The 14,918-nt window shown below is 40.5% G+C and overlaps 1 protein-coding gene and 1 non-coding gene across 2 annotated transcripts in view; one reads left to right on the top strand and one right to left on the bottom strand.

The window, feature by feature from the left end:
- The window catches only part of GADL1 (glutamate decarboxylase like 1), a 159,203-nt gene that overhangs the window by 123,111 nt on the left and 21,174 nt on the right, over positions 1-14,918 (bottom strand). Inside the window, exons 2-3 of the mRNA XM_081825500.1 lie at positions 7,318-7,490; positions 1,312-1,438 (exon numbers count right to left, since the gene is read on the bottom strand). Coding sequence (XP_081681626.1) covers positions 1,312-1,438; positions 7,318-7,490 — 300 coding nt within the window. The remainder of the gene's footprint in view (positions 1-1,311; positions 1,439-7,317; positions 7,491-14,918) is intronic.
- On the top strand, positions 6,836-6,973 carry LOC115944765 (U4 spliceosomal RNA). Its single transcript, XR_014140699.1, has one exon. It is a non-coding gene; the product is annotated as a U4 spliceosomal RNA (small nuclear RNA).

Here is a 14,918-nt window from a genome sequence, read left to right as displayed (position 1 = left end):
CCCAGCATGACAAAGAACAAGAAGGCAGGAGGTCTGTTTCTAAATTTGAGTATTTGGGAAACTTTTTAGTTAGTGACTTCTCATTACCACTCACAGCATTTGGTTTTAGGGTTTTTTTCTCTTTAAACTAGGGGTTCAATAAAAAACAAAAGCCCAAGAAAATGTTTTTTTAAATAAAATATGGAAAACTTCCTCTACTCTGGCAAAGGAAACCAAACGTTGCTGCAAGTAATTTTAATAAGATTTTTTTTTTTAGTTTCGTGTTAATTTATGATTGAGTTCCATGGTAACATTATGGAAAATATCCAGTAAACTGAAAAATCTTCTGCATTAAATGTCATTCTACACTTCTGACATGCACTATAATAATAAGATATGTATCTCTGCTTTTGAAATGCTAACTGGGTTTTTGATACATACACCAGATTTTCCCAAGGGAATATAAACCAATTATTTTTAGCCAGGATTTTATTATGTTCTTTCCACTAAATTTAGTTCAGTGTCAGAATTCACAAAGCATAATGCCTGCATGGTCTTAAGCACTAGATTACCTTTACAGCACACTGCGAAATGCATATTTTGGAAAGTTCCTTCCTTACTCTGGAACTTGTTCACTGGGTGTATGGGATATTAGCAGTTGGACTAGTATGTCAGCACAAGACTAATACCATGCTACTGCATTCACAGAAGATCGTAGTGGTTAAGCATTATGGCGAAGCTATCACAGCAGAAACTTACCATGTATTCATTTCCTTGTACACTTTCCTAAAGGTTTTTATTTTTGATCCTGCTAGATTTGATAAAATAATTTGGCAATTATTAACTGCCAAGACTCCATCAGTATCTTCCCATCTATTCCTGTTTATAGTAAAAACATCCTCCTGAACATTTTTTTTTTTTTTTTGCACATTCTGGGCCATCAAGATTTGAAATCCCTTAATGAATTCTATAATCAAACTATGCTTTGCCAGTTTGGACCAATGTAAGAAATGATAAGTAGCAGTCGTCATATATGGTCTTGATTATAAATGGAGGATGGGGATTGCCAAGGAGCAGATCGTATTTCTGAATGATCACTAACGCCAACAGTTTTTCTATCCATGTATCTTTGTCTTGACAAAAAAAAAAAAAAAGGTCTGTATTATGGATTAAGTGGCCCATTGTAAAAATATCAGAACCACTATTTTTTGATCCAGCTTTCTTATCCCAGAAACACTGTCATACTCAGTTTTACTATGAGTAAGTATGTGCTGAAGAAAATATAAGAACTTGTTAGGGATACAGATCAAGGAGGCAAATGAAAGGTCTTACTAGTTTTGACGCTGTAGCGTATGACATCCTGGCAGAGCTCCAACAGCCTGTGGTGTGGCTCTCCCATGTCCCTCATCTCCAAATCAAGAAGTTGTTTCAGCTGTTCAGGGGGCCGCCACTCACAAACCTGGACATTCAGCAATGGCAGTTAATTGAGCTCCCACAGGAGCCAGGTAGCGAGAAGATGTTAGCATCATGGACCCTACCCTCACGAAGATTCCAGACAAGTGGGAGAGACTGAGATTTAAATGTACAACCCTAGTCCAGGGGGAAAAATATGGGATGGTGACCCAGATGTCACTGGAACAAATGAGGGGCCCCATCTTTGATTTGGAAGGTCAAAGTTTTCCTGGAGGAACTGATTTCAAACCAAGCAAAGATTAGGGGATGGGGGAAGGCAAGCAGGCACTCTAGGTGGAAGGAACAGAGGTCGTAAAAGCTGAAAGGGCAAATCTGAAGAATGAAGTTAGTTTGGTGTGGCTAGAACATGGGGTTGGAGGAAGGAGAGGCAAGAAGTGAGGCTGGAATGCCAAAATAATTTCCCCGCTAGTCTCTCTGCTTGTACCCTTACCCTTGACCTCTACAGGCTATCAACCTGGCAGCCAGAATCCGGAATGATCCTCTTAAATCTAAACTACCGCCGTTCCTCTGCTAAAATATCTCAGTGGCTCACTTCTTTCAAAGTAAAGCCAACATCCTCATAATGACTTCAAATGAACCTGTATAATCTGCTTTCCTTCATGGAGTTTCCTCTCCAGTCTAGTACTGTCTTCCTCCTGGCTGACTCTGCCCCACCACCCTGACCTCCTTGCTGTTCCTTAAACACACCAGGCACACTGCCCCCCTTAGGGTCTTCACACTGGCTGTGCCCTCTGCCTGGATACTCCTGCCCCAAATGTCCTCCTGCCTAACCTCCTCAGTTCTTTCAAAGCTTTGCTCAAAAATCACTTTCTCAAAGATAGCAACCCTGATTCCCCTATAAAGTCACAAGCTTCACATTACCCCAGCCCTATCAGCCCCTCATCTTTTCCTGCTCTTCCTTTTTCCATTACACTTCTCATCTTTCAACATACCATGTGATTCATTTATTCTGTCCCACATAGTCTCCATGAGAGCAGAGATGTCCATCTGTTTGCTCACTGCTCTCAAGTAATGAATACAGTTCCTACCACACAAGAGATGCTCCACAACGATGTGGTGAATGAAAAGATGAATGAGCGAATGAATAAATGAATGAATGAATTAATGAATGAAATGAGACTCAGATCATGACAGATTTCTGTGGCATGTTACAGAGTTTGAACTTGGTTCTAGGGCAGCAGTTGAAATGTTTTGGACAGGGGAATGATATGAACATGTTTGTGTTTTGGCCAATAGCTTTAGTTGCTATATGGAGATTCCAAGTAAAATCGGAAGTAAGAGGTGACTGTAATAAACCAGGCAAGAGAAGGTGGTATTCTGGATGAGGCAGATATTACTGGAATGAAGTATTTCCAGAGATATTTAAAATGCAGAAACAACAGAACTCAGAAATTAATTACACGGCAAGGATGAGGGTGAGGAATGAGCCAAGGACAACCCTGTCGTCTATAGCTTACACACACGGGTTGATGGTGGTGATGAGAAAAAGAATTTGGTTTGGGGTGGGGATTTGGTGGGGATGATGAGCTTTGGGCATATGTAGTCTGAGGCCTCTCAGGACATCTAAAAGGGGTGCAGCAGTTGGTCTGAAGCTCTTGTGAGAGACCAAGAACAGAGTTCCAGACATCCACCATGATAATACACCATGGGGGACACACTCAGAGAGAATCTACCACTAAGAGGAAAGGCATGGGATCTCGCCTGGACACCACCACCGCTTAAGATATGGGCAAAGGGAGAGGAGCTCACTTGTGAGGTGGAGGACAAGCCAGAGAAGCAGGGACTATCTGAGAAGAGTTCAGTGCTACTAAAACAAAGAAAACAGAATGTTTTAAGGAGAAGACGGTCATCACTATCAAATCCTGTTGAGAAGCCCAATTTGATAAAGACTGAGAAGTGCTCATGGGATTTATCAACAAGGAGGTGTTCTTGGCAAGAGCGGTTTGACTTAGAGAGGTGGGAGTGGAGGCCAGATTGCCATGGAGTGAGGGTGTGGGAGGTGAGGAAAGAGAGGGAGGGAAGGAGCATAGACAATCTTTAAAAAGTTCGGCTGTGGAGGGGAAGAGAGAGACAGGGGAGTAGCCAGGAAGTCAGGAGACTAGGAGGTGGGAGGTTAGGGAAAGCAGGAAGAAATAATGAGTTGTACAAGAGGTATGAAATTAAACTCTGATGTGAGAACCATAATAGGCAGAGGTAAATCAAAAGTGACTAAGACAATCCAAAGGAATGACTACTGATAGAGAATATCTCAGAGATACTGTAGGTTTGGTTCAATAAAGGGAATATTGAAATAAAGTGGGTCAAACAAAGATTTTGGTTTCCCAGTGCATATAAAAGTTATGTTTACCCTGGACCATCAAGTCTATTCGGTGTGCAATAACATTATGTCTAAAAAATTTACATGCCTGAATTAAAAAAAAATACTTGTTGGAAGAGGTCATTAAGAAGAGGTGACCATCGGATGACCTACAAGCTGGACCTGGGCCCTTGGAGGTTCCTCACCCCCTCCCCAGCTCCTGGAATGTGGGTTCTGCTTGTGTCTCCTGCTCCCAGAGGCTGCTCCAAGGACACAGCCTTGAGATAATATTGCTTAAGAGAATATTGTGGCTGGTCTGACCTATCCAGACCACTAAACCTTTCTCCAGATCAGCAATAAGGTTGTTTTACTCCCTATCATTCATGTGTTTGCTGCAGTAGCACTTTTAATTTCCTTCAAGAACTTTTCCTTTTGTAGTCACAATGCAGCTGTCTGGGGCAAAAGGCCTAGCTTTTGGCCCATGTCAGCTTTCCAAGTGCCTTCCTCACTAAGCTGCTTCATTCCTAGCTTTTGATTTAAATTGACAGATGTGCACCTCTTCCTTTCAGATGATCACTTAGAGGCCATTGCAGGGTTATTCACTGGCCTTATTTCAATCTTATTGTGTCTCAGAATAGGGAGACCCAAGGAGAGGGAGAGAGACAGGGGAACTGCCAGTGAGTAGAATAGTCAGAACACACACAATGTTATCAGTACGTTCACTGTCTTATATGGGTGCAGTTTGTGGTCCCTCAAAACAATTACAAGAGTAACATCAGAGATCCCTGGTTATAACAAACTATAAAAAATATTGTTATATTTTATGATATGATGTTATAATATATATAATATGTTTTGTAATATGTTATAATATGTAACAAGTCCAATAATAATGAAAACGTTTAAAATACTGTGAGAATTATCAAAAATTGACACAGAGACACAAAGTGAGCAAATGCTGTTGGAAAAATGGCACCGATAGACTTGCTGGATGCAGAGATGCTACAAACCTCCAAATTGTAAAAATCATACTATTTGCAAAGTGCAAGAAAATGGGAAATGCAGTTAAATGATGTATCCCTGTCTACACAACAACATGATTAAATCTCAAATGCATTTTGCAGAGGGAAAATTGCAAGACTCATAGGGCCTCTTGTGATAGGATTCCACCTGTCCGACATTCTGGAGAAGGCGAAAAATACAGGCACAGAAGACAGATCAACGGCTGTCAGGAGCTAAGGTAAGGGGCAGGGCTGACTATAGAGAGGCACAGGGAAATCTGGGGGTGATGGAACTGCTCTATATCTTGATTGTGGTATAGTTACATGGCTTAGCAAACTCATATGACTCCACACCAAAAAAGGAGCAAATTTTACTAGATGTAAAGTATAACTCAATTTTTTAAAAAAGTGGCTGAGAAAGAATATCTACAAGAGAAGGTGTTAGAAGTACTCATCTCAGAAAGTACGGGCATGTATCTGAAGGTCACTTTTCATGGTGCCTGTTGGATCGCTGACAACGCTAGATGAAGTTGGTAGCATAAAAACTCCACCTCCTCCCCCCAACTGCAACATCGTTTTCAACCCAAGTTCAGGTGGATAGCCTGCAGGGCTACTGTACTGCAATCAGCGTGGGGTTCCTTCATTGATGACTTAGGATCTTAAGCCTCTCCTTCTTGTCTTACCTTCCATTAGTCACCTATATGAGCCCTTCCTTCTAGGCAGAAAGTTTCCTTTTGCAATGCTCTTTCCATCCTTTACCTTCCTGCTTTCCTCAACACACATGGGTCAACTTCTCCCTGCCCATCAAAATCTTACTTGACCTTCACATCCCACATCAAAGCTCAGAGCACCCACTCCTCTACGAAATCACACCCATTTATCACATTCTTACTGGGACCCCCTGTTCTCTTTTTCAATGAAAACTTATCCTTCCAACTAGACTGTAAATTCTGTTCAAAGCTGAGCCTTTGTCTTATTTGTCTTTATATCCCCCAGGGCCAAATACAATGGCTTACCCATAGCTAACGCTCAGTTAATATTTAATGACTGAATAAAGTCCAATTAAAAAAGAAAAAAAGCTTACCAGAAAAGCAGTGAGCTCCAAAGTAAAGCAGGTCCAAAATATTTCACAAGTACAGATAAGACCAGAAAATATGCAATTATAAATATATATCAAGAAATACCATCAGTGATTTTTGCCTTGAATATAGCTATTCTAAATTTACAGGATATTTTGATCTATATCCCTCTTAGTTTTCCCAAATGCATGTGATCAAAAATTCAGAATAAATATCACTTCACATTCAAAATCTTTTTTTTTAAATGACATTTATTTTTGACTAACCGAATTGGAATAAAAATCCCTCCTCTATTTGCTGATAATTCAATTTCAATATGAAAGATAATCAATGTGATAAAGGATAATTTAGCGATTGTAAGAGACATACAAGAGAAGTTAAAGGCCCAGACTGAAGCCAGACTACCTGGATTTTAGTGCCAACAGCTCTGATACTCACTAACATGTGATCTTGGGCAAAGCACTTGACCTCCCTGTGCCTCACTTCTTTCCTCGTCCCTAAAAAAGAGTTAATATATAGCCCCTACTTCTTAGTGTTTTTGTAAGACTTAAATACACAAATTCATATGGAGTAGTCCTGAGAACATCATCTGGCACATAGTAAGTACTCTTAAGAGTAGAAGTCATTTGGGGCAACTGGGTGGCTCAGTCGGTTAAGCATCCCCCTTCGGTTCAGTTCATGATCTCAGGGTCCTGGGATTGAGCCGCATATCGGGCTCCCTGCTGAGCGGGGAGCCTGCTTCGTCTTCTGCCCCTCCCTGCCACTCCCCCCTTCTTGTGCTCTCTCTCTCTCTCAAGTAAATAAATAAAATCTTTTAAAAAAAGTAGAAGTCGTTAGTAATAATTGCATTATCAGTTTGAATCTGAACTTGAGCCTGAATTTGAGACCTAGAACCAGTAATTGGTGCCAGTCAGAAATCAGACTTAACAATTCAAGTTTTCCAGTCTAAGCTCAGACCAGCTCCTGGGAAGGATCCTCAGATAAACTTAAAATTTTTTCATACTCTTAGCTTTGCACAGTGGCAGTATCATAGCCAATGAGATTTATCCGAGGCGCGATTATTGCTAATTAAAATTTTTTCATACTCTTTCCCACATTATGCTTATTTTTTACTAGTAACAAAAAGAAGGTGCCCAAGAAAATGGAGAGCAGAGTATGTTTCAGAGAGTGTATACATCAAGATCATCCGCTTATTTATAATCTATATGGCTACAGGGCAGAAGGCTTCATCCCTGTGCTTCATGCCCTCAAGGCCTGGGGTCTCAGCCAGTCTCCCAACAAATGGTGGCTGGCAAAGTTAACAGCCAACACCTCCAGGAAAGCTGATACTGGGTGGGATCCCACTTTGGCAGCTGGGATCCCCTTGATACAAAGGTATAGAGGCCATCATAGCATGAGCTTCCCATTTCCCTTACATCTAACCATCAAATTTGGAAAGAACCTATCTTTCCCATTCCAGGGGTTTCTAATAGGTATCTTTTAGTTTTACCTTCTCATTGACATCTGTAGCCTTCAAAACCACCTCTTCCATTATTAGCTTACAGGCCTCTTCAACAAACTTTTCTCCTGCTCTTGCATCTGTCGTGGGGCCATTCAGTACAACCCCATCCACGAGAACAGCGCTCTTCTTACTTGGAATCATCTCTTGTGGATGTGTATCTCCTGAAAGCACACACAAAAAATCATGTTTGAGACATAACCTAATTAGATCACAACAAAGCACAAGGGGAAACATGGACCACTATCCCAGCTTCAAATGGCATATCTTCTTTTAATACATTTGGGGCATTGAAGCGGACAGTTGTTTATGGTTTCCGATGGCATCATAGGGTTAAGGAAAGATATCCAGCAGCATCTTGTTTGGCATCAGCGATTGTGGAGAAAATGTAAATGTGAAATGTAAATTCAACTCATTTTACTCATTCTTGCAAACACCTTTCAATCCCATGCACAGAAAGATCATTGTAGACACAAGCCTGTGTCTATTTTGTACACACACACTTTTTGTAACCCGTTAAGGACTGCCATCTATCCACTTTGTAGGAATAAGTCATTCCTAAAGAAGAAAAAATTATTGACATATCACCTCTCTTAATTTTACATTTTAAGCTCATGTTTAAAGGGCCCTTTATATCAAAGACACTGCTTTGTCCCTGAGAGCCCCTCCGTCCACGTACTCAGCCACTCTCCTATGAATGGAGAATAAAAGAAAGTGAGTGGCGTGATGGTTGGTGTAAACCCACATTTGATGATCTCAAACTTTTCAAACTTGCAGTCTGGGCACAGGCAGAAGGATGGAACAGAACGTCTTTAGGAGTGTACAATTGCCAGTCAGTGACTAAAGGTTAAAAGTCAACATGGAAATCTGTATCTGAGAAGAAAGATTACTGCCTACCCAAAATAGCCCTCCCCAAAAATAATTCTGGCAAATGAATCTAAATATTCCACCAATACCTGCCAAAAGCTTGGATTCGATTTTATTCTTTCTTGAATCAGTGTCTCTCTCTCTCCTCCCTGTAAGGTACATACATGTTCATTGAGTTGTGGAAATTTACAGAAACAGTTTTTTAAAAACTATCTTTCAGCACCACACCCAGCACAGTGCATTACTTAGATTTTGCAAATCTACCTTAAATATGCTGGTGGTCCATAGGTATTTCAAATATTTTTATGCTTACCGAGGGCTCTAGCAGTATTAACATTTATTATCCCCCAAGTCGGTCTTTTCCTCAAAAGAATATGTTTTGGTAAAATTCTGTGGCTTTATAAACCCTTTGCTTCTATTACTGGCAAACTCAAATGGTGTCCATGGAGGCAGATAAATACGGCACAGACTGATTCCCCAGTTTGGGAAAGACAGGGTCTGCAGCGAAGGATCAATCTTTTATTCTCACCCTGAAGGCTGAACCATCCAGAACTCCAATGATGAATTTTAGTTCCATCCTTCACTTTTACTTATCTTTCACTTGAAAGGATGCATTCAACATGGTTTAGGGCCAAATGGTGAAGCCTTGGAATTGAGCTTTTAGATGGAAAAACTGTAAACCTAAAGGCACTTTCCTCCCCTGAATTTTAATCCTAAAAATAAACTGGAAAAAGAGGGCAATTATTCAGGGAACCCTGGTTATGCCAGTAGGCAGTGCTATTATTAGGCATACAGAAAAAGTTAGTTTTCTTAACCTCATTAGTAGAATTTCAGGTTTTTATTGTTCAGGGAGTAGCAGCCACTCTATAGCTCTCTCAGAGTTCTCTCTCTCTCTCTCTCTCTCTCTCTCTCTCTCTCACACACACACACTAAAAAATGTCAAACACCCACTTGCAACCAGAAAAGCAGTGAAATTGAAATTTAAGTCATCTTTGTCTCCACAGCAATCAATTTAAGAAATCCCCATATTTCATGCAATTATCTATGAGAAAATACAATAAAAAACTGAAGAATTGGATATAGATAATGCCGCTTTCCTTGATAGATACGTTCTATTTCTATTGCCAGATGTAATAATGTGCCTCTTTCTTCCCCTGCCTTTTCCCAGGTTGGAAAAGAGATTGTTTCTCAATCTCCTCTGGAGATTGTTTAGTAGGCCAAACTATAACCTTCTGGGATCCATACCCAGGACTTCCAATCCAACTGCTACAGTATATGGTGGTTAATAATGAAGTTGTTCAATGGGAAGAATCTTCCATGAAGGATATATCCAGAATCTGTTTTTCATTACCCACTCCCCTACCTCCTTAGTCCAAACCACCATCAAATGCAAAACAAGTGACCACCGTGTGACAGATCATATATACTTATTCATTTATTTGTCTAAGCATCTGTCTCTCCAGTAGAGGTTTGGCTCTCTAATAGTGTAAGCTTGTGTCTATTGGTTTCATTTTTGTTTCTGTAGCACCCAGAATGTGCCTAGCACTTTATAGGAGTTCGACAAAAAATTGTTGGCTACTCAAAAATTCCTTCAACCAATGAGTGATAATGTCCCCCTTCTCTGAGATGCCATTGCAGGTTCGCTGACCTAACTGAGCACGAGACACCTTTGGCTAGGGATGAGCTAGATGTAGAGTACAATTCATATAATTCATGGCCTAGAGAAGACATAGTAGAGACCAGAAGAACCAGGGAACAGGGTCAACAGGGAAAGCTGAGTTGTGGTCTCTGGACTGTGAAAGGAAACTGCAAATAAAGACTCTCACTTTCCTCTCCTCTCTATACTTTTTGCTGCAGCCACTCACTTTCTATGCTCTCTCCTTCCCTTTCTTGTAGGCATTTGACTTCTGAAAGTCAGCCCATCAAGTCTCACCCTAGGAACCACACTTCCAAATGTGAAAGGCAGTCAACCTCCAAACTCTGACTTCTGAATTTCCACCAATTCCTCAACCCTGTGCCTTCCAGAGCTCTGTATAAGTTCAACTTTTGCTTTACTCAAAGAGATGTATGGATTTCCTTGTTGAGCAAACAATAAATTCAACTTCAAATATTGTTTCAGATTTTGAGCAGTGGCCTCTTCTTTTGACATAGGATTAAGTGAATTCACACAGATAAAAACTTAAAGCAGCACCTGCTACATAGTGGGCACTCAATAAATGTCATTAATATTAGCTAACTCAATAAATTTTAGTTAGCAGTAACAGGCAATCAGTACTACTTATTACATACAGAAGTGCATAAAGCATAAGTGAAACTCCATGTGATAGAAAGCTATGACAGCAGAAAAAGAGGTCTCTTCAGAGTGGTCAAATGACCCGGATAATGAACTCTAGACCAAAGGGCCAGTGAGTATACCCCCTGTGGAAGAGTAGAAAGAGAGGCCACAGTGTAGGGGATTGCCCCTGTGAAGAGAGCAAAATTTCCTGCCAAGATGTTCAGGACACAAGATGGTGGTCAAGCAGTTCAGCTCCCACTGGGTGGACAGTTTTCCAGACCTCCCTCCTTGTCATGTTCCACCTTGCACCATGGTTTCGGTGTCTTATTTCTTGCACCAGACTATAAAGTCTTACAGGAAAAGGATGCATGTCTCATTTTTCTGGACATCCCAGAAATCTGTTCGGCAGCTGGCATGTGTAGGCACTCAACAACTCTAAGGACCGCCTGGCTAATGGCAGAGGTATCTGGGAAATTATCCTATCTAACCCCTTCACACAATCCAAAGATTCCCCTATACGACCCAGTGGCCAAGATGTCAGGTAAGCTGAGTTCTAGTCTCACTTGATCTCTCCTAAGCATCCTGATCCTGGGATAATACAACCTCTCTGTGCCTCAGTTTCCTTATCCATAAAATAAGAGACAATCAAAGGAAAGTACTGGGCTGGCTGCCAGAAAATCGCTAGGAAAGCCAAGTAAGATTCAGATTCCTGATGTGCTACTCAGAAGATTGTGTTCCAGGCTGGGGTCCAGAATATGGAAATTGGCATGCGCTCTAACTTATACCAACAGTACTGAAATACACTGACATGCAGTTGGACTTAGGATTCACTGTTCAGGGTGACCCCCAAAGGTCCTCTCAAATTCTAACATCTTCAATTGTCGAGGCTTTCCCTCTCACCCTTTCGTACTTAGGCATTCATTTCAACAAGCAGAGAGCAATCACCTACCACGTGCCACACAACAGTTTAGGGACCAAACACAGGAAGAGGGTCATCTCCTCAAGGATCTCAAAGTCTCATTGGGGAGTTAGGGCCTCAAAATTTACAACAACACAAGACATGTCTTACAGGCTCTGTGCCAGGCTCTGTCCTCCAAGTTTTATAGATTTAACACATTTGATTGTCACAAAAACTCCAGTTAGTTACTCAGTGTTGTGGCTGAGGAAACTGAGACACAGAGATTAGAATTGGCTTGCCCAATGTCATGTTGCTAATAGGAAGTGAAACTGGGGTAAACAACATTGAAGTTCTCTGAAGGAGCAATAAGATGCTGCTTCACAGGCATCTACAGTTTGTAAGACCACGTTAGGGAGGTAATAATGACCGCAAGATGAAGTAGATTCAACTCCTATCCTTAGTAAAGGACAGCCTCGGAGGATTGAATAACCACACTAGAAGACAGCAGGTGCCAAGTGCCATGAGAAGGACACTAATAAGATGTCTGGAACATAAACAGTGCAGACATTTGGGGTTAAGGCTTAGGGTCATAGGAGGAGTTGAGGTATGAGGGAAAACCTCTGAATTAGAAGACTTATCTTCTCTTTGAATATCTGCAGTAATGAATAATAATAATTTTAAAACTTCGTCACTTAAAGTAGCACTCCATTGACAGCTGGGATGGTCACAAAAACTCCTCTTATAGTGACTTCAAATATGCATCTGTGTCATTTCCACAGGCTTTTGCAGTAAGTGGGTAGACAAAGCAAGTCTAATTTCTCTTCCATGGGACTCTAGGCCAAATATGGGAAGACTTCTATCAACTCTCATCTAAATTCCTCTCTCTCTCGCTCTCTCTCTCCCTCTCTTTCTTTTTTTCCTAGTTAGAACTGCTCCAGTTTCTTCAATGGTTTGTGATTAGGCCATGGTCACTAGTCTAGGTCAGTTTATTTCTATCTGATAAAATGAGTCCTAACACAAAACTCCAGGTGTGGTATCCCCAGCTCTAAATAGAATGAATCCGTATTTCCCATGCTCTGGTCACCATGATTCCATTCATAAGGCTTCCAGTAGCACCCTAATTGATCTCAAAGCTTAAGCTTTGAAGCCAGGCAGATCCTGGCCCAAATTCTAATTGGGCTTCTGTGATTTCATCCATGTTATTCAAGTTCCATGTGATTCAGATTTCTTATCTGAGGAACAGGGAAAATAGCCATGTCTATTTTATTAAATGTGGCAAAGCATGCAAGCTGCTGAGTAAAGTGCCAGGAATAGGGTAAAGAACAGTTAATAGTAACTATTAACGTAACTGAGTCTATATGAACCCTTTTTTGGCACCACATTACACTGTTGGCTCAGGTAAAGGTTAGAATTAATAGCCTTAAGTCTTTGTCAGAAAGTCTGCCGGTTAGAGCCAAGTGTCCTATCCAAGACTCTTTAATGGTTAAGAGAAAATTAGCAATAGGAAAATAATGCTTGCTTCCAAAGAATAAGAAGGAGGAACAACAGATCAAAAAAATGAATCTAGGCATCTAGGTGGGAACCAAGGAACTCTCCAAAAACTTGTGCAAAAGACAGTGAAAACCAAGGGAGTGATGAGGGTCAGGACCTGGAAAGCCCAGCAAGCCAGTCCAAGATAGGCATGAAAATCAAAGCCTGAAAAAGAGGATAGCATTAATTAATAAATTAATAAGGGATTATTATGTGCCAAGCACCCAAGCTGGTACCTGGGGATAGAGACATAAACAACACAGAGTCTCTGTTCTCAAGTTGCTAAACATCTGGAAAGAGAATATTTAGGGAGACAGAGTGAAGGAAAATACAGCTGAAAGAGAAAGTTGAAGAGATAACCCTCTGTTCTGGAGTTTTCTATGCCAGGTGTCTCTTCTAACTTCAAAAGTGTGGATGCCTGATTTAGTTGATGTACCTGGCTGGTACTAACAGGCTGATAAATTGTTTGCATCTTTTTCAAATTTCACACCATTTTTAAGCCATTTTGTTGTCTTAAAACAACATATCAATGAGAGGGTAACAATGGACAACCTACAAGGAAGAATACTAAAAGAAATAAACAAAGATTAAGAAATAACAACCATATAAGGCAGTGGCCACAAAACCTCTGAAGATTTGGGTAACAGTAACAAATGCAGGGATTAATTTCTGAAACTATCTCTCTGATTCTGTAGAATCATAAAGCCTACTTAGGGAATGAACAATTTCCATGGTGCAACCCACAAATATGAAGTCATAGGAGTAAAAGGCAAAACTATGCTTCGATTTTAGTCAGCTAAAGATGGGTACCCATAGGCAAAAAAGAAGAAAGAAAGAGAGAGAGAGAGAGAAAAAGAAAGAAAGAAAGAAAGAGAGAAAGAGAATGAGAGAGAGAGAGAGGGAGGGAGGGAGGAGGGGAGGGAGGAAGAGAAGAAAGGGGAAAAGAAAGAAAAGAAAATTTAAATAATTGGTTTAGTCTCATTTTGGGGTTAAATTCTCCTTAGTTGAAATCCGTAGTGAGTCGATACTTCTTCTATTTATGCTTTCTGAAGTATTTATTGAAAACTCTGTGCAAGACATTGGGGTAGGCATTGTAGGCACTCAAAGATGAATCAGACACACGATAGTGACCTCAAAATCTAGTAAGGAAAATTAGACATGTTTATGAATACCTGGAATCCCATACAGAAGGTATAAAGTGTGATGCTTGAGGTCAGACAAAACAACCAAAATTCTAGAAAAGAGCTTCTGAATGTGAGAGGCAGAAAGTCCTGGATTTGACTGTAGTTAGGAAGGCCCTTCATTCAACCATTCAGCAAATACTTATTTAGTGCCTGTCATGTTCAGGATGAACAAGAAGACACAAATTTACATTTACTTTGGGTAGATGGGAGACATAGTCAATAAAAAGGCAAACAGATAGCTAATTAAAATAACTGCAGACTCTAATAAATGCTCTAAAGAAAATTAACTGAATGGCTTGATAGAATAAGGAGAAGGAGCTATTTTAGATCTGGTCATGGGGAACTATTTCTGAGGAAGAGACATTTGCATTGACATGTGAAAAAGGAGAAGAAGCCAGATGTAAAAAGATGTGGAAAGAGAATAGCCTAGCAGGAAGGAACAGAAAATGCAAATAATCAGTAAACTGGCCTCTTAAAGAAAGAGAAAAAGATCCTGCAGCCTAAGTGTAAAGAAAAGGGGAAGGAAGTCAATTAAGCAAGCTTTGGAAAGACGGATAAGGCAGATCAGGTATATTCTAAAAGCAACAGGAAACCATTTAAGGGTTTTAAACAGAGGAGTAACATGACCTGATTTACATTTATAAAGGATTACTCTGGTTCCATGCAGAGGCTCCTGTGGAAATAGGGAGATTACTGAGGAAGCTTGGAGAAGTCCAGGCAACAGATAATGGTGGCTTTGATGTGGGGGTAGCGAAGTGTTACAACATGGGAGACATTTTGGTGGTAAAGCCAATGGGACTTGCTAGTGAATTGGATGTAGGGCATCAAGAAAACAAAA

The sequence above is a fragment of the Leptonychotes weddellii genome, chromosome 1 (genome assembly GCF_054177405.1).
Source record: "Leptonychotes weddellii isolate Sample4059 chromosome 1, ASM5417740v2, whole genome shotgun sequence".
In the NCBI taxonomy this organism is placed as follows: Eukaryota; Metazoa; Chordata; class Mammalia; order Carnivora; family Phocidae; genus Leptonychotes; species Leptonychotes weddellii.
This window is presented reverse-complemented; position numbering and strand designations above follow the sequence as displayed.